We start from the raw sequence: 19,868 nt of genomic DNA on the forward strand, positions 1-19,868 counted from the left end.
ACAAACGAAACCGCCGAGAGTGTACAAAGCCAAGACATCCGAATGCCCGTACTTCAAATCGGCAACAAGCAAATCGCCAGAAAGCAAATCGGCAAAAAATATGGCCCGCCATAAAACAGTGTGTCGAATAAAGAAAAACAAGTAAAAACAAAAAAAAATAGAAAAATAAGTAAAAGAAAAATAAGAAAAAGAAAAATGAGTAAAAACAAAAATAAAAGAAAAAAAAACAAAACACGTTGAAGAAACTTTGTCTAACAAACTTTAAGTTCTCGTAAGTCTCGAAAGAAGTTTATTTTAGGCAAATAAGCTAAAAGTTTTAATAATATTCAGGAAACGGAACAAAGGTTACAAAAAAACCACAATAAACAAGCCGACAATTTTTGAGCAGACACAAGATGAGCCAAAAATTTGGTTTTGCAAAATTCGTTGAAGCTTTGTGTCTCTACTGAAACTACAATAAACAACATTTGCACTCGCAATTATAAAGATCCTTGCTTAACCACAAGAAAAATTTATGACGCGGAAAAAAAGCCGACAATAATCGAGAGGACACCAGTTCAATCGAAAAAACTAGTTTTTTTTTAATTAAAAAAGCTTTCATGTTCCCCTTGAAACTACTGTAAACATTTGCAATTTCACCTACAGAGAAAAATGCTTACAAAAAAGCGAAACCCGCAAGGTAGCAACTAAGCATACAAAAATTAGGCCAACAAACGAAAATTCGACAAATCAATGTTTATCGAGAAACAATTTCAATTACATACATACTGAAAAAAACAAGGTCGGGCCAATTTTCGGTTCAATGAGCAGACAAAAACAAAAAAATATATGTAATAAAAAGCTTATGTCATGCTACTTTTTGAGCAATTAAAATTTAAATCTTTGAAATCTTGCAACAACTAAACTTATTTTTTGAAAAAAAATTAATCTTTTTTTACCTTTAAAGCGACACAAAATTAAATAACTAAGCAGATACATTACGAGCCCAAACTGTGCATTTTGTGCATTATAAGCGGATTCCGCAGCAAGGACGCTCCCTTTGTTCTTCTTTTGTTCTTTACTTTCCTTTGATCGTTCCGACAAAATTTTAACATGTTTGAAGATTTGTCTCTGGGATCCAGGAACATACAGACACAAAATTGTGCGCCTATCCAGTGCACAGTTTGGCCTCGTAATGTAAAATATAAGCTGAAACCATTTCGGTCGAAAAAATTTTTAAGGAAAAAAAGGAAATTGTAAGCACTTGCATTTACGATTTAAAATGATGACAGCACAAGATAATTCCCCGATGAGGCAACTAAGCAGACAAAACATAAGCAGACAAACAAAGATCTGACATTCAGTTTTTACGGAAAAAAAACTTCAATTTCATACATACTGAAAGTTACAAGGTCGGCCGGGACTCAAACCCGAGACCTCAGAGTATAAAAGCAACCGCATCACCTCAAGACCAAGTGGGAAGGAGACTGGAAGCTGCTATGGTTCACTAATAAAGCAATTTCACAATTTCTAAGAAAAATAGTACGAAAAGTTGTCTGCGGGAAAAAAAGTCTAGCCCTCGCAAGCGTAATAATGAAATTAATAAAAGAATAAACAATAATCTATCAATTTGAGCGGAAATATATCGTAAAAATAATACAAAACTGGGGTAGGAACTTTCACACTCAGCATATATAGTTTCGATTAAAACAGTTATTCAAAACGTAAGCATGCTTAAAACATATCTGTGAAGTCACCAACTGTGGGTGACAGTACTGAGTGGTGTTATTTTTATGTTTGTAAGAAAAATGTTTAACTTTAAAGGAAGTCTAGTTCCCAATTACAAGACGGTTGCCAATTAAAAAAGAAATAATAATACTTCTAGAAAACATTTTCAGATATCGAGAATAGTGAATTTGATTTAATGCCCTAATTTTCGATACTTTTGAGCTCTTTACACAAAACGGATTCCTTAAGATGTATTTTTTAAAAAATTTCACCTTGATATTTAATTTTCTAAGGTATGCCTATCGTTTTGATAAAATTGTAAGAGAATCTGATTCCCCCATGGGATAAAACTGAGAAAAAAATATATCGCAAGATGGAGTTGAGTGGTTCAATAAATATGTTCGCTCTCTCTAAAGTTCGAAACAAGTTCGAATTGAGCAATAGATTAAGTCTTTTATTATCAGAAAGCGAACAACTCACTTTTGATCAAATTATTCAATTTAAGTAGAATGAAAGAAACAATTTGCCATGTGACCAATGACCCTTTCCTATTCCCCAATGGCTCCTTCAATTGCACTCGTTTGAGAGCGAGTTAGACAGACGGTAAATACCAGGAGGTCTTTTAGAAAAAAAGAATAATTAAATTTTAATGAAAAGAATTGAATAAATTCACTTGTTTTGTTGACAGGAACGTAACTTTGGGAGCTGCCTGATTTGTTTGATAAGCCATGCCTTTTACCAAAAAAAATTACACGATTATGGACTTTTATAGTTTGCAAAAACTGTTCACTTCATAAGAGCTTCCAACTAAACGATCCATTTTTAAAATAATTTAATTTTTTATCAAAGTTTACTCGACATTCGACACACGCGAGAGAAACAAAAAAATCTATTTTGTAAAGTTTGTGTTGAGAATAACGATAACTTCGGTTAAATTACGACAAAAAAGTTACGATAATTGAATTGTCGTAACTGCAGTACAGTTTTAAATAATGGAAAAATGAAAACTTGAAACCCTTTTTTCTCAATTTTGGCAAACAGCAAAAATTGATTAGTGGATAACTTCCGTATGATTGGGTCTTTTTTGGTTTAGTTAATTGATCAAAAGATATACAAAAACTGCAAAGCCTGTTAATGAATAGGTTATATAACAACGAGCTTCTTGCTTGGTCCAACGAATTTAAAAAAAAACGTAAGCTTGTCTTAAGTTATTGAGATAATTTTTTCAAGATGTCTTACAGTTATAAAACTGGCTATATATTTTGTGCATTTCTTCAAACAGATTACCTTTTTTCAACCAATTCTGGGCTAGGTTGATACTATTCACATTTAATTATTTTATCTCTAATTGAAACAGAAAAAGTTAACACTCCAAATCAAAATATCTTCAGTTAAATACTTATAATTACCGTAATCGACTAGTTAAAAATTGGTTATTTTGCGTTACTCACGAAATCTATAATTTGCATATGATGTTGGAAAATCTTGTTTTAACCCTTGATGAAAAATGAAAACAAGAAAGTTCGTTCGAAAAAATTAGTTTTTTTTGCAATATCGTTAAAATGGAAACAAACATCAGGATGTATTTATACTTATGAAATGTTTATGAGAGCTCGATATCAGCGGGATAGCTCCAGTTATATCAAACTTCACACTGCTTAAAAACAAGTTGATGCGCTGCAATGTTCGCGGAGTTTAAAAAAAGTAAAAAAAAATCAGTAACCTTGTCTTTTTGCCCCGGAGAAAGACTCCGCGGAGAAAAACTGCGCGAAGAAATATCCGCGGAGAAAATGTCCGCGGGGAAAATTAAAAAAAACTTATCAGCAAAAATGAAAACAAATATCTATAGCTCCTGCTCTTTTCCGTTCTTTGTTTGGCTTGAAAAAACCATCGTCAGAGTAGAGAGATAATAATAATAATAAATATATATATATAAATATATAATTTTTCAAGAATAATTCGAAGCAGAATGAGGTTTGAACTGTAATATTTCACGAACTTCTTAGATTGTAGCAAAACATCCTATATGGTCGCAGCCCCGTGTTTTTACAGAGAATAACGGGATTTTTTTGTTTTATAGATCGCTGAAGAGAAACATTGACTAGCTACAGCTTATCTGTGTACATTAGATGGTGAACCATTAGTTATTGCGCTAACAGAGACGGGTTAAAAACGAATTTGAACCAAGCTACTATAAAGTAGAAAACTTAGGAAGAGATAGGAGATGTGGTGGAGATGGCTTTTTTGTTTATTGTGGCTCTAATTGTCAGCATATGACTGGTTTTACCTGAAACATGTATCAAATTTCAAACGTCAAAATTAACCTGAAGAAAATATGGTTTATTGTCAACGTTGGTTTAATTGAGACTTGGTTTAAAATTAATTGTTTCAAGGAAAAATAACTTGAAATCTTAATTGGATGGAATAAATGAAGGAACCAATGATAAACATGATCTTTGAGAAGACAACAATCTTGACCGTTTAAGACAACAAATTGAAATTGTATGCCATGATTGTCTCAAAGCTTCGACGTTAAATTTTCACAACAATTCAGTATCACCTCGCCGTAGATCAAAAAATTACGTAGATCAAACTTTTGTGTGCTTAAAATTTGCTACAGTTGTAAACTTGTCCGATAAATTGATTACGGGCTAATCAACAATAATTACTTACCGGAGTAAAAGCAGCCAGCAATTGAGTCTCCTGATGAAATTTCTCTCTGCAGAACCATATAAAAGTTGGAAAAAATTAGAAGACAGGTACATTTCCGAAAATTAATTTCAAAATTCCAGTTGCATTACAAAGCACGATAGGGAAACTGCAAACTTAGATTGTAATGAGTTTTTTCGATGCTTTCATCAGGTTACAAAAAAAACTAACTTCTTCGTTCCAACTGCAACTAGAGATAATCTAAAACCAAAAACTTGGAACAGTAATAAAATCAAAATAGAGGACAAGCAAAGAAACTAAAGGGTTATGCAGTGGAATGAAAATAATAAAACAAAGTTAGCGAAACCAGAAATGCATTAAAAAAATTGATGGTAAAGAAAGGAAAAACAATTACAACAAAACATACATGAAAGTAATGCAAAACAAAAAACACAAAAACTTTTTTCAAAACTTGAAGAGCATGATTGGCTTAAAGCTTAAAGCATGTTGATCTAAGCTACGAAAAATCAAAAATATAATCAATTATTTTGCTAAAAAAGGAAACCAATTGGTTGAGAAAAATGAACCATCACAAAAACTATCAGAAACGATTTCTTCAACGTTCATGTCTTCCACAAAAGTGAAAGAGTTCTCTACGTTTTTCCTTGAACTCCAATAGTATACAGCTATGATTTTTTGGGTTGATTGCCTTTGTCGTAAAACAAATTAAATTAACAAGAAATGATGCTCTGACAGACCATGAGGAAATGTTTAGAATAAAGAGCTTTTCCCGGCTGTCGTAATTAGCTTTATTAGTATCAAATCTTAAAAGTGGAACAAGAAATAACGAGACAATTATAACGCAATAATTCTTTTACCAGTTTTCAGAAAACATTTTGAAAACTACTTCACAAAAGCATCAATGATTTGTTAGATAACGACGGTGTTCCGACTAAGAACCAAATTAGGTTCAGACGATAGATGCTTTCAAAAATTTACTGGAAGACATCGAAAATCAAAGATGCTTGTGTAAACTTTATGGAAGACATGCAAAATGATTGGGAACTGACTACCAATGTAAAACATGCAATTTTCATAGATCTCAACAAAGCGTTTGATACTGTTTCACATGGAACACTTCTACGAACATCTGAAAACTGCGGACTAAAAGGTCCCATGCTCACATTTACACGCTTATGATAGAGCAGTGAAACGAAAATAACAAAAAATAGACCGATAGAATAAGGATTTATCAAAAATAGGAAATTGATTGAGAATCAAAAAGCTAACTTTGAACCTTGAAAAAAAATTATCTTCACTATTGACAAGAAAAAAATCATAAGAATAGCAAACAAAAAACTAGGAATTGATGATAATAAGAAAGTCCTCTGTACGAAATTTTTTGGCATTCATATGGACTCAAATTCAGATTTAAAACTTCATATTGACTTTCTCATCAAAAAAAAAAACTTTTTTGGGTTGCTTTACCAATTGCGTGACGTACGTAAGAACAGCAGCACAACTAATTATAACCTAAGTCATACAAACTCAACTCAAATAGTATTTTTAAGAAAATGAAGATATCAGTCAGAAGCACAATTTAACGAAACCCACAAAAACATGCTTAGTGAAAGAATGGCATATATACGAGCTATTCAAAACAATAATTAAGCTTTTACGAAGAGATTTTGAAATAAAATTTCAATTTTCTGCTTAAATTATTGCAAAATAAAAACGTCAAGAATATCAAACCAACAATTAAATTCGCAAGCAAAACTTCGAAATAAATAGTTGACCGGATTGAAAAACCATTCATTTTGATTTTAAAAATTTTTGCAGATTTTGCTGATGCAGTCAGCAAACCTTATGATGGTCAATTGAAACTTTTTTTTCATGTTTTTAGCGATTTATACATCACAAACAATTAGAATTGATAGATGTTTTTTTTCTACAAGTGGCTTAGGGTTTGTACAACTTATAGTTGAAAATTCTTAAACCCTAGGGTGTATGAATTTCTGCTGCCTAATTAAGGCATCACCGGACTAGGCCTATTAGATTTTTTGATGTCCTTGCATACCAGAATTATGTAAACTGACAACTGTCTTTTGAATAATCTCTGATATGAAAAAAGGTATTATCATTATTAATCTTAATATTTTGGTTATTATTCTACAATTTACTCAGCAGTTTTTGTATGTTTTTGACGAAATGCATAAAGCGTTTAAAAAAGTTTAAGATTAAAAATTTGAGCCTAGGTTTGCAAAACAGCGAAAAAGAACCTTACAAAATCAGCTTCAAATTTAAGTATCTGAGAAACCTGTTCCATTGCCGGTTATATAGTGATTACAAAATTAACCGAATCCAATTCTGGCACAGCTATTTTGTAAACAATTCTAGCTTTCCCAGTACAATTCTACGTGATGAAAAATAAAAAAAATAAAATAGGGCCGTAACATTTTTGTTTCTAGTCTGTGAGAGCTATAAGAGGAAAATCTGCAGTTTTTAATTACGACTAACTGGAAAGTCTCCAAAACATACGGATCCATGTCTGTATTCCTCATTTCAAAGTTGTTATTGAAAACTCGAATTGTAAAACATCCCTCTTATTGTTAAGATACGGGTTTGTTGCCTGTTTATAGGTTCTGTGAACAATTTATTTGATTGATGGGCTCCCCCCCCACTTCACATAAGCATCATTTTTATGGTGCAACGAGGGGTTTTACAAGGTTTAACATAAAGACCAAGTAAGTTCGTCATGGCCTAATTAGCTCACATGCCAGTTTTTGTAACATTCGGATGATTCGAACAAAATTTAGCTGTTGAGGAAGGGGGGAAGGAAAATAAGCCGATTGATGTAATTTGGGCATCTATTTAAAATTAATTGAAACAAGCGATTTATTTTGTGGTTCAACTTATCTCTAGGCAATGAAGGCCTTGAAAAAAACGGCAACTAGGTTTAACAAAGACAAGTATGAAGACCAATTATGTTAACTATGCCCTAATTAAACCACATGCAAATTCTTGTTTCATTCGAAGAATTTTAACACCACTCATTTGCATAGCTTATACTGTTTACACGCGCGTAAATACTATGAATGGTTAATTATTCGATTTTAAAAAAAATTAATTTCGAGTTTCATTTTGAATCGATTTACTGAAATCTATCATGTTTAATATTCGTTTATTGCCCGACCACTTCACAAAGGGAGAAGGAATTATGGGCTAGCTTACGTTTTTAAAAGCAGTTCGACAACCTCATAGAAAGCGATATCATCTTAATGCCCTATTGATCAATTCGCATTCCAAGATTTTTTCTCAAAAAGTTTTCTCAGCAGTGGTCTTAATTAAACTTCCAGGCAATTTTAACCAAAATAGATGACACTAAACTCATCTTTTATACTCGAAACTTCCAAGTTATTTGCTCTTTTCCTCTTTCCCCCCACATTTGAATTCAAGTTTTAAAAACTAATTTGACGTCTTCATAATGCAATCAAATTTTGTATAGCTAACAAACCAACAGCTGCGAACAGATTTGGTCTACAAGTTTTACATCGTAATATCGGGCATTTAGCCGTTATAACACGTAAAACGACTATGAAAATAGAAAATTTGAAATGTGGGGCGGGGGGGGGGGGGGGCGGGGCAGTGGAAGAGCCAAGTTATTTCGTCTACAGAGACGCGAAGCGGAGCTTCGCAACACTTACGATATTATTTAAAAGTAGCATAGTATGCCAGCAGACAGAAATTATGACGAAATCCACCAGGACGAAAATTTTTTTTTTTGAAAGAATCTGCAAAAGTTCTCCATACATTTGTCTCAAATCATGTTCAGTTGAGGAAAACGATGCAAAAATACTATCACTATCATTAAACGTAATTAGCTTTCAAAATCACTTTTTTTCAGCTTCCGAATTTCAAGCCCGATCCCTCGTGAAACAATATATTTTGGCCCTTCAAACAATGTAAAAGGACTTTACTAAAACGATATGTTATAATCTGAAACCATTTACGCGAAAAAAAATTAAAGAAAAAAAATTAAACAAAACTCGAGTAGGTCAAGATAATCAGAATTGGACTTTTTTGAAGAACAAAAACTTTGAAATGTAAGCTGACAAAAAGTAGGCACATGATAGTCCGAATCTTAAATTTTCATTTAAATATTTTTAGTTTCGACGCAAATTGAAGAAAAATTAGGTCCGACCGGGACTCGTACCCAAGACTCAGTATTCCTAAAGCGAAGTCTTTAACTCTAGACTAAGCGAGAAAGGGCCAAAAAGATGTGAAGTTAGGCCATGAAAAATTCAATTACCCGCTCACATGTATACTATCTCTCACGGGTGAAATTATTAATTTTCATCAAATTATTATCATTATTTACCTAAAACAAGCTAATTTAGAAAGGTAAAAACTTAGATTTTCTTTGAAAAAATCCCTTATTTTTGTATGTTTTGAATTTGAATCAGCAAGCGGTTAATCATTTTTTGCGCGTCAAATGGTTTATCTTTTTTGCGATTCGCAGACAACAGTTTGTTTTTCGAGATCTATGTGAAGGCTGCTCTTGGTTCAGTTAGGCTGCCTAATTCAACTAGTTAAATCTGCATTCGCACCTAACGGTGAAGTAATAACTCACGTGCCATCGAATCAGTGTTTGAATGGTTTTTGACCTGTTAGTTGCCCCCTTAAAGTAGCTTCGATGTTCCCATTTCAAGGGAGGCTGTCAATGAGTAGCCTGTCAAAGCAGTGAACAATCTTTTAAAACTGCATCAATTTAGTGTTTGTAGGAGATTTAGCGGGTAGCATTACAATACCCAGGATAGATTGCGTTAGAATTTTTAAGTGAACAGGACTAACAGGAGGTTGTTTATTTCGCGTGACGATGGGCTAAAACAACGGCATTATTAAGAAGTCAATGAAAAGACCCCAACTGAAATAATAAATTAACATCCAGCGAAACTTCAATTATCAAATACAAATCAAACTGATTGCAAAATTTCACACTGCAGTACAAAACGATCAAAATATCGACATAAGTTTCAATTTAAGACTACAAAATGCAAAACTCATTTTTTCGGGCCATCGAAACCCAAACAAAGCATATTAAAACAGTTCAGCATTCGGCACTTGTAGATTTAAAGTGGTCTTCGTCAATCGTCGAATAAATATGACCTTCATCGGACAGAAAATCAATGGCCTTCTTCACATCATTATGGGATGCTGATGGTAAGACCGCTTTGATCTCACTGGTTGATATTCCCAGTTCGTTTTTATACGCAGTTATTATCTCATACACTTGCTTTTGAATACCTGACAGACCTTGATCGGGTATCGCGCCCATTCCACTGCCCGTATCCATCGGCGTGTGGTAAGTTGACGACGAATTGGCAGTGTACGAATAACTACCTCCCGCCGTAGCCACGCCTCCCAAATGTCGTTTCTGAATGGCCAAATGAGCATGCATCGTTTCAATAAGATGCAACGTCATTTCGTTCATATCCTGAAGGCGTTCGATTTTAAACGAGACAATGTTTCGCACGCCTTTGAACGAGCGGACTGATCCGAATACTCGCACGTAGTCGTTCTCTCGGATTCCGAGATTGTCGAGATCGTCTTCGTTCGGGTCTACCCACTGTTTGATCTCAATCGGAGGCGCCGTGTAGTCGTCGATGACGTAAGTTATGTTCGTATTCGCAACCTGAAACCAAGACATGAGTTATTTGAAGCAAAAAATAATCATAAATACCGTAGCAAAAATATCTGAAGTTGGATAGCCGCGAAGAGCCCATCAGAGAATATGCTCTTGTTTTGCTTTCCTTCGAATATACAAATGGAAAATTGTAAGAATAATTTATATTGAAGATAATGTTTTTCTTGTCTGTTCTCAAATTCCAGAAATGAAAAATTGGAAGGCAACTTATTTCTTGGGCTCAAAAATAAGTGAAAATACAGGAGTTTGAGCTGTTGGTTGACCAGGAGCTGTCGATGGGAATGTCAAAAATTAAAAAACTTTCTTTTCTTTACGTTTAGATTTTAAAAATAAAAATCATTTAATTAGTTGTTTTCTTTAAGGTTAATTGAATAGGGTATGCTCTCAGTGAAAATGAAAACTCACTTTGTCAATCTCTAATTTAAATGTCCTTTAAATTACATTTTTTACACAGGCGAAGCTTCGCTTCGCAAACACTTGCGAGAACACGACAAAAAGCAGCTCTATAAAGTGCAATACAAAAATTTAAACTAAGCCTCGAATTAGTAAAAAAAAAACGGCTAAGTCTAAAAATCAAACCTTCGACCTAGAGTTTAAGAGTCTCATACACTAACCACTCAGCCACAGACGCTCATGATCGCAATTGTAAAAAGTAATTGTTGATTTGTCTAATGCCATATGATGTGTAGTCTCATTTTGAACACTAACAAACGCATTTTCTCCTAATACGTCTGATATAAATTTCATGCTTAAATTTCAGGCTGAACATCTTTGATATCCCTCCAAACCCCCCCCCATAGAGCGAATCGCATTCGAGGGTATTTTGACTGGGCTGATTAAGCAGTGCGCAGAAGAACTGAATGGATGTCATCTTCTTCACAAGTTAATTCATTAAGTTAATTACAAGTTTAATCTTCAAAAATTAATTTGAACCGTGAGCTCGAATTGGCGTTATAGTAAGTGAAACTTGCCTCTATCTTGCGCACAATTCCACAGACGCATACAGTGTGAAGTTCCACATCATTCACTACTAGTCCCCCCGCCTGAGCGGTGTCGGCTCCCCCTGGGGCGGCCATCAGCACGTGACTCACCGCACAGGGAATCAGAGATGTGCTGGTTCCTTTCTTGGCCCCTGATTGGTTGTTTGAAGCAGAGGCGTTGTCTGACTGGATGAATCCACCGCCTCCAGTTCCGTCATAGTCGCCCCACATGATAAATCAAAGATATCTGAAAATTTGTTTTCACAACTGCAGTTTTGCAAAATTTTCAACACTATCAGGGGCGGATTTAGGGGAGAGGGGGAGGGGTATGGCGGACGCTGCCCCCTCTTTATGGATTCTAACCGCTCTCAAACCAAAGGTCCTCCTTTGCAATTATTTTATTAAATCCATTTTCGACCGACCAATTTTGAATAGGAGCTCGCGCTGAAAAACTGGAGCGCGTGCCCCAAAACAGCTTTTTTGCCAATATTTGAAAATCTTTCCCTCCTCAAGAAAATCCTAGATACGTCCCGCGAACACTTCGGGGGCACTTCCTTAGACTTCGGCGACAAAAAAAACACGATATTTATTTTAAATTGGAACAAATAACATGAGAGAAAACAACACTAAGTTTAATACAGAATAATTTAAAGAACAAGAATTTAGTAAATTCTACAGATCAGTTTTAGGGGAAAACAAAATTGCACCGGTTGCAAATTTTTCATGATTGACAGGAGCATCTTAAATTGAGCGGACATATATGCTGGTTTCCTAAGGTCGCAGAAAGATTTCATCCAGCTTATAATTCCCAAATGAACACATATAATTGCCTGAAACCTTCTGTTGGACAGACATTTCTGTAAAACTCTAGCCGATATTGCTTGTCGAGCTATATCAGATAATCACCTTCCTTTGGCCTGACTTTTGAGCTGCTCGTATGTCTGGTTTTTAATCCATTCTTTCGGATGCGGACGGTAGACACCCTACATTAAACAAGAGTTAGCGGTTGCAGTGCGAATAGCATAAATATTTACACGCCATCGAGTTTTCACTTTTTGTAACTTTTCAATCTGACCTCCCAAAACATGGACAAGAATTTTATGAAACTTTCTTTATTTTCCTACTTAATGAAATAATCTTGCAAAGAAAAACCCGTAAAACTTTTCGTCGGATTTTAATTTTAACAAGCAGCTGACCAAATTCTTAATCTCAACTGAATTACATTTCATTTGTATTTCAATAGAGTGGCCGAAAAAAAATAGCTTTCGATTTCCTTGTTCAAACTAGAGAAAATAGACTTCAGAAAAATTTGAGGTAAGATCGATTCGAGGAAGAAGAAAAAAGATGGTCTCACCTGGCCCTTGACCATAACTAAACAGCACAGATCGGGCAGAGAGTCTATGAACTCAAACAGCTCTGCGATGTCATATGTGATTGTCGGCTCCTCCGGATGTGTTCTCTTTAGATGCTCCTCGAACATCTTGCAGATTCCTTCTAGTGCCTCTTGGACGCTTTCGTAATCTGCGAATGTCTTCGACTCAGGTCTCTTCAGGGGTTGAACGAGGAGGATGGTATGTGCTTTTTCAGAAGCGGAAACCATTTCTAACCTGAAAATGTCAGTTTTGCTACAGATTTGTACACAGAGCCAAAACACAGTTAATACCTACTGATAGCTCCTCTGCGATTCGCAAGAACCACATTATTATTATTTTTAGAGATTTGGGAGAGTTTGGAAACTCAATTTGGTCGACCTAAAAAAAGGTCGACAAAATTTTAGAATTTTGTTTTGAAAATCCACCTCCCCTCGAGAAAATCCTAGATCCACCCCTGCACAGAGGCGAAGCTGTCAATTGCAAAGACAAGATGGCTCGTTTTATCCACCCCATCTGCGAGATTTTACAAATATTTTTTGTTCACATCATAGTTCGATTGTTACACTAAGATTCGGGACTAATTAGGCTATGTCAAACACATTTGGTCTTCATACTTTCAATCCCTCCTTACACAAAAAAAAGATGCTTATGAGACAAGGGGTGGGGTTTGGATAAACAACAGCTTACAAGTGATAAAACGGCACAAAATTGCTCTAAAAAGTTGAAAAAAGGAAATAGGGCAAAACGCTAAGAAAAAATGCTTTAACTTTTACTTTGTGCCGGCGTTTAAATTGGTTACATTTCGAACCCGATTCCATTAAGTCATTTCATTCAAATGGATTGCTAATAGACGCAAACTAAATCAATTTTCATTATGTTGAGTCCAAATTGATGGTTAAAAACATTTTCATTAACTACCAGATAAACGCTTTCAAGGAGACGTGAACCGGTGATTTTCACCGAAAGTTATCCATGGGACAATAAAAATAGGAGAAAAATCTTTGAAACCTAAACCATTTAAATATGACTCGTTTAAAAAACTTCTGCCATATTTTCTACGCGAAGGTACCAAAAACGGCAAAAACAACTCAAAAATAATGTACACGAAACAATGAAAAAAAAGTAAATATCAGCCTTGGAAAACTATGGACTGGAATTCAACCACCTCCAATCAAGAGATTACGAGTCTCGCCATGGTCGCTTGAACACTTGCAAACACTAGCCACGATTAAAGCCGACAGAACAGATGGCATTAAATTTCCCATACTATGCAGCAAAAAGGCAATTAAATGGGCTTTTTTATTTGCACTGAAAAACTTAAATTGGAAAACAAGCGAAGGCAATCGCTTTTGCTTTTGCAGAAAAAGAAAGCTTATAAAATGGGTAGTAGGTTTAATTGACTACTGTTATCTATGCAAAAGTAAAAGTAAAAACACAAAAAATTCAAATTTTCTCGGCAGTGAGAAAACTGGGTCGTTTTTATAGCAATCAAATTTCGACTAAAAAAACTTTTCATATATCACTGAAGCGCATCTTAAGTTTCGGATTTTAGAAGTAAAAAAACTATTCGAACTAAGTTCTTCCTCGCTCTCAGTGGTTAACTTCGTTCATATACTCCTGTTAATGCTTAGAATATTATTTTTACATATTTTGCCAGTCGCTCTCAATTAAACAAAAACAAAACATTTTCATCTCTCAGAAATCTTTTCGGAAATCTCTCCAAAAATTCTAGAGAAAATCCTGTGAGCTTTCCAACGAAAACGCTCAAGTTTGCTGCATTCTGATAGATCCAAAATTTCATCCACTTTATCGACTTTCCCACAGATGTAAACTAAAGCCAAAAAGTTCCCAATTGATTTAACGCTAAACCAACAATTATCGCACCACTAAATCATGATCTGCAAAGCTCCAACTTTGGGTATAAAAATTATCAAACAGATATTTGGAATACAGATCAATTATTATTCGCGGCACTTTAAACAGGTAAAGCTGTATTTTTATAACTTTTTGTATTGCGCATAGCTTGAAAAGAAATTTTTAATTTCAACAATCAAATCACTCTTAAAAATTTCTCAATGTATATTTTTTTCATGTGTTTTATGATCATCGAATTCAAACAGATGTCGAAAAATCGGATTGAAATCCTCCAAATTAATCACAAATTGATTTTTTTGGGCCTCAGGAATAGATCCAAAAACAGTCTTACGTCATCGCGGCTGCCTAATTTAAGGCTTTCGAAAACACCATTTTGATACTTTCCTCAACTTTCTACCGGTGGTGGTTTATAATTCTCCAAATAGCGAGTTTGAACCCTTGCAACTTTTCTCGGTTCTCGTTCAAAAGACTCTGGACAAATCATTTCGCAGTAGCTCAGTGGTAACATAGGTGCTCTCGCACAATCACTTGAGCCGGTCAGAACTTTATCACTAATTGTGTACACAACACCTAGTTCATTTTCAGCAGTTGTCAAGGCGTAGCTGTACGAATCGCCGAGTGATAAAACTTTGGCTAGAACAATGTCCCCTGGTTTGTAACATTTCGAAACTTCCACCCTATCTTTATTAGTCGCTCTGATATCTTCTTTCTTGATGAATCCATGATAGGGTGACCCACTTAAAGCAGGACTTTTAGGCAGGAAACTTCCTTCAATCCCGATTATGTCACACTTACATAAGCGACTGTTAGTTGATGTGATTCGACATACCACAACTTGGCCTATTTCGGGAACCAAAGTTCTTATTGTCTTTTTCGAAGGTATAACTTGAATTAAAGGCGGTAATGTTTCGCCATCAGTTGATTCTTTTTGTTCTACTATACTCTGAACACCAGTTAGTGATGCGTATATTGCACCGTCACGTTGAAACGTTCCTTCACCTGGTTCGCCTTCGGAAACAGAGCAGATTTTTTCACCCGGTACTCGCAGAATTTTACCCAGCTCGAGCGAGTTATTTTTAGTTTTACTCGTCTTCATAACAATGATGTCCAATCTGAAACAAACCCTAATGTTAAGTAAAAACCTTAACTTTGAAATATTAGGAAGCAAAATGAATTTTCTCCTTGAGTTAACACTAGAATAGATGTTGTTAGGCGACTCTGATTGGACGAACCATAAATCATTGTTCTTTGCTCAGGTGCTAACTAGCAATTCCTTGCAAACTAAAGGCTTTGGGATCGATTCCCAGTATGTAACACTTTAAATAAGTGGAGCCAAATACTGCGCGAACCCGAAACACAAAAAGGAAAAATTAAATCTATTGAAAATATTCTTCTCAAAATAGACAATCAAACTAGGTAGAAAAATATCTAAGGCAAAATGTACAAAAAGGCACTAAACATTAGCTCCTCATTCATCATTATTTACATTATTCATATTGACCGCACTATTTGACGCTTTTCTCAATAATTTGCGTTCTTTGGCCTTGACTAACAGTTCACTGTAATACCCGTTGTAATCCAGTCTAGATATTACATTAATCATTGACAACTCTCCTTCGCGTTTCTCATAGTAATTAAGTCTATCTAAAAATTGGTTGAACAGTTTATTGAAGTTTTTATTGAACGTGTTAATCACGTGATCAATATTCGGTCCTTTCGTCAAATCAGCAGCCGCTTTTTTGTCGTCGCGTGCTCGGTTCGCCGCATTCGTCTGAGCGTCGCCCGTTGATGTTCCGTGGAGCAGAGTTGCGGCCGCATCCTTCTGCAACTTTGCACTCCTTGTCAGTCGACGAATAGCGTTGGCAAAGTTAACACACACAACCAGCAGTTTGCTCACGAAAGACAGAAGGTCAGGAGTTGTCAGCATACAGTCCTAAAATAAACATACCTTTTCTCCTTCATCTCAATTCGGGTTTTCCCACCATAACTCAACTTGCAACTTCAGGGTATCTTTTCTGATGAAACGATACAAAAAAAGAGTCACAAAAAATACTTAAATGCTTTTCGAATGAATCATCAGTTCACTGAACTCAACTTGATGGCTTTCTAGAACTCAATTCATAGAATGACAATTCAATTTTTCCCGGAAATGTTATTTTTTCAGTTTCATACATATTGAAAATACACAAGGTCCGACCGTGACACAAACCCAAGACCTATGGGTACAAAGGCAAACACAATACCTCTAAGCCAAGTGGGAATGAACCTTAAAGTTGTTAAGATTCCATAATAAAGCAAAAAAGAAAAGTAAGATTTGTAACAAAAGTTGTTTACGGGAAAAAGGCTGGTTCCCGATTACAAGACACATGCTCTCTCAAGTATGAAAATGAGTCAATGGCATGGAAACGCCAATTAAATCTTGTACTAGCGCACGATCTGCACCTAAGGTGCTTCAAATAGATCGTTGAACGTAAAAAGAGCTTCCTTAAAGAAAAACAGCGATATTTAATGTGACCGTGAAAATAAACTGGGCTCATCTGTTGTACCTGACAGGACCCCGCCGTAGGTTTAAGAATTTCAAGTTCTGTTGGTTTTTTTATATCTAAGTTTTTTGAAAACCATTGAAACAATCATGAAAACCACCATACCTCGAAAACCAAAAAAAAAATGATCAGTCATATTTGGAGGCCAGATTTTCAACTACTGATTCTACTCTGACAGCACTTTACCATAGGGTTAGGAATTTCAACTTGTTAGTTAGTTGAAAAAATTGAAAAAAGCATAAAAAACGCCATATTTTGGAAAACAAAAAGATTTCAGAGGTCAAAATTGGATAGAAAAACTGCAACCCCTGAGTGTACCCTGATAGCACCCCACCATAGGTGGAGAATTTCAAGTTCGGTTAATTTTTTTATATCAAAGTTTTTTGAAAAAAATAATACATAAAAAAGCCATATCACGAAAACCAAAAATATTTGAGCAGTCAAATTTGAACGCCCGATTTGCAACAACTGAGTTTATCCTGACAGCACCCCACTATAGGGTTGAGGATTTCAAGTTCGATTAGTTTATTTTACTTCTAACTTTGAAAAATATGAAAAAAAAACATACAAAACGCCATATCTCGAAAACCAAAAACATTTGAGCAGTCATACTTGAAGCTGACGCTATATTTGCAAGCTATGAGTGTACCCTGATAGCACCTCACTATGGCGTTGAGGATTTCAAGTTCGATTAGTTTATTTTATTTCTAACTTTTTTTTGAAAAATATGAAAAAAATCATACAAAACGCCATATCTCGAAAACCAAAAAGACCCCACTATAGGGTTGAGAAATTCAAATTTAATTAAATAAACGGAAACAAAAATTTGATATAAGAAAAAATGTATAGTTGAAGAATTCGCGCTTGAGTATGCATTTCAAGCCTTGCAATGTTTTGGCCTTTTAAAAGGCTAACATAGGGACTTCTTAAGCATATGCCAATTGAAATTTCTTAAGCGTTACAATATACGATGTAAGTAAGCGTGCATAAACTCTTTTGTGAAATTGCAAAAAAAAACAATACTTTGAAAAATCATGTGTCAAGTGAAACGCCAATTAAATAATGTATATATGATCAATATAGAATCAATATATGATTAAAAACTTTACCTTCAAGCAGTGGTCCAGAAACTCCGAATGTGTTCTCAGGAGCAACTCAACATCCGAAATATCCACCAGAACCTTCTGTAACTTATCCCAGTGCGGTTCAATCACATCGAACATGATGTATATTTCCAAGTTCTTCACAAAACCCATCATTTTGTCTCTTAACAAAAACATTTTGGCGTGCCATTTTGTGTAGCCAGATCCATCGCTGGCAATACAAGCTTTATTGTCCACCCATACCGAGCAAAGAAGCCTTTCCACATTTTTGATGTAGAATATATGCCGAAACAGCATCTGATATCTAGCTACAGCTTTTTGATTAATCACCAAATTAACCGGCCACTTAACGTCAAAGGTAATCGAGAACGCTTCCAGACCACTAAGGTTAAGCTCAGTTGCGTTGGATGCCATACTTTGACTTTCATGGTCTGTTTCTATCGACAGAATCTGATGCAACTGAGTTACGTAATCATAAGGCAGCAGAACTGTTTTCACGTCGTCTTTGTACGCGTCCGAATTCGCAGAGCTGGTTCGCATTGACAATTCTAACATGTTGGCGAGTTTAGCTGGCACAATATCTGATACAGACTTCTTCAGTTCTGATGCTGCCATTGTCATGAACTGTAGAAAAAAATCGCCTTGTCCCATGAGAAAATACTGCTTGGCTGATGTGAGTCTCGATTTCAGACCTTCCTTTTCAATCAGAAGATCCAGCAACAATTTACTAGCGAATTTGTAAGCTTCCTCTAGAATATCCCTATAATACTTTATTTGCTTGGTGTACAGAATTTCTTTTGCTTTTGGAAAAGCAAACTGCTGTCCGTACAACCTAACTACGTTCAGATACTTTCCAGTATTTAAAATTAAATCTCGCAGGTCGTCTAAGAACAGAGGCGTATTTTTCGGTACTTGGACGTAATATTTATCCCAATAATCAACAGTTAGGCTTTCCTTGGCACCGTATTTGACCGCGTCTCCATCTAGAGTACTTCCATGTTTCTGTTCAACCATGAAATCGAAGAAAGGGTCGCTTATTTGACCTTTGTAGATCCAATCCTGAAGAATGTCGAAAAACGGTCTAGATGCTGCTGAGGCTAGGTAGTTGCACAGTTCTTGAGTTTTGACGTCTTTGATGGAATTGATTACGTAACTATGTAGCACTGTGAGCACTTCACCGCCAGTATAGCCAGCTACAACAGCAAAAAAGTTTCGACTTACAAAGTTTGAAATTTACAAATAATTTTAAACTGTTTCGAAATAAACAAGGATGGCCGGTTACTGTGCAAGTAGCACAGAATGTCCCGACTATAATTTTTTTAAATTAGTGTCGTTTATTCTGCTAGGTATGATCAAAGGAAAAATCAGGAAAAATAAGAAATTAGGCTGAACGAAAAATTAGAGATTAGGCATATTCGACAGTCATAGTAAGATAAGCAAATTGGACAACATTTTTTTGTACAAAAATGACGAACAAAAAATTTTTTTTGCAGTTTTTTGAATTGTTGAAGGTTTTCATTCCAAAAATGAGGCGCTAAAAACAAGCTAACTTTACTCTAGTAACTAAGTTTTCGCGGCTTAAATTTAGCGTAGATAAGCTATGGTACGTCTGCTTGCTCGATGTTAGATTAAAATCAATTTTAACCTGTTTTTCTCGATACTGAACAACTTTTTGAAAGTTTATTTTTATGTTCGAATCAATTTAATGATTATTTCCATAAAATAAGGATAAACCATGGATATCCGGTTACTGTGCAAGCAGATTCTTACTTTTATTAATATCGGAAACAATGCTCGCAATAATCTGAATGGTCTGCATTGTCGGTTGGACCAGATGCCACAGCCGCTGCAACTGAAGCTGACCCTGGTTCTTCTGCCTTTCCACTTGAGCGATCAGAATCAAATACTCCTTCATTAGAGACCTAATCACAGCC

The 19,868-nt window shown here is 35.2% G+C and overlaps 4 protein-coding genes across 4 annotated transcripts in view; all 4 read right to left on the bottom strand.

The window, feature by feature from the left end:
- Positions 1–9,276: 9,276 nt before the first annotated feature.
- Positions 9,277–11,314, bottom strand: LOC134847987 (replication protein A 32 kDa subunit-B-like). The gene is made up of 2 exons (XM_063865309.1): positions 11,032–11,314; positions 9,277–10,048 (listed from the first exon to the last, which is right to left on the bottom strand). Exons 1-2 carry the CDS (start codon positions 11,269–11,271, stop codon positions 9,464–9,466), a joined length of 825 nt encoding a protein of 274 aa, XP_063721379.1. The 5' UTR covers positions 11,272–11,314; the 3' UTR covers positions 9,277–9,463.
- Positions 11,315–11,620: 306 nt separating this feature from the next.
- Positions 11,621–12,643, bottom strand: LOC134848184 (enhancer of rudimentary homolog). Its single transcript, XM_063865555.1, has 2 exons — positions 12,395–12,643; positions 11,621–12,023 (listed from the first exon to the last, which is right to left on the bottom strand). Exons 1-2 carry the CDS (start codon positions 12,638–12,640, stop codon positions 11,943–11,945), a joined length of 327 nt encoding a protein of 108 aa, XP_063721625.1. The 5' UTR covers positions 12,641–12,643; the 3' UTR covers positions 11,621–11,942.
- A 1,432-nt stretch (positions 12,644–14,075) lies between these two features.
- LOC134848050 (exosome complex component CSL4-like) lies at positions 14,076–15,396 on the bottom strand. Its single transcript, XM_063865385.1, has one exon. The coding sequence runs from the start codon at positions 15,382–15,384 to the stop codon at positions 14,674–14,676; it is 711 nt and encodes a 236-aa protein (XP_063721455.1). The 5' UTR covers positions 15,385–15,396; the 3' UTR covers positions 14,076–14,673.
- Positions 15,397–15,649: 253 nt separating this feature from the next.
- The window catches only part of LOC134848240 (gamma-tubulin complex component 2-like), a 29,020-nt gene continuing 24,801 nt past the window's right edge, over positions 15,650–19,868 (bottom strand). Inside the window, exons 4-6 of the mRNA XM_063865624.1 lie at positions 19,705–19,856; positions 17,941–19,127; positions 15,650–16,221 (exon numbers count right to left, since the gene is read on the bottom strand). Of these exons, the coding sequence (XP_063721694.1) occupies positions 15,757–16,221; positions 17,941–19,127; positions 19,705–19,856 (1,804 nt within the window). The 3' untranslated portion in view covers positions 15,650–15,756. The remainder of the gene's footprint in view (positions 16,222–17,940; positions 19,128–19,704; positions 19,857–19,868) is intronic.

Source organism: Symsagittifera roscoffensis, chromosome 6, assembly GCF_963678635.1.
Source record: "Symsagittifera roscoffensis chromosome 6, txSymRosc1.1, whole genome shotgun sequence".
Taxonomy (NCBI): domain Eukaryota; kingdom Metazoa; phylum Xenacoelomorpha; order Acoela; family Convolutidae; genus Symsagittifera; species Symsagittifera roscoffensis.

Coding starts and splice junctions, on each gene's coding strand:
- LOC134847987 (XM_063865309.1), bottom strand. CDS start 11,271: ATGTGGGGCGACTATGACGGAACTGGAGGCGGTGGATTCATCCAGTCA. Junction 10,049..11,031: donor GAATTGTGCGCAAGATAGAG/GCAAGTTTCACT, acceptor TCTTGGTTTCAG/GTTGCGAATACGAACATAAC.
- LOC134848184 (XM_063865555.1), bottom strand. CDS start 12,640: ATGGTTTCCGCTTCTGAAAAAGCACATACCATCCTCCTCGTTCAACCC. Junction 12,024..12,394: donor TAGTTATGGTCAAGGGCCAG/GTGAGACCATCT, acceptor TGTTTAATGTAG/GGTGTCTACCGTCCGCATCC.
- LOC134848050 (XM_063865385.1), bottom strand. CDS start 15,384: ATGAAGACGAGTAAAACTAAAAATAACTCGCTCGAGCTGGGTAAAATT.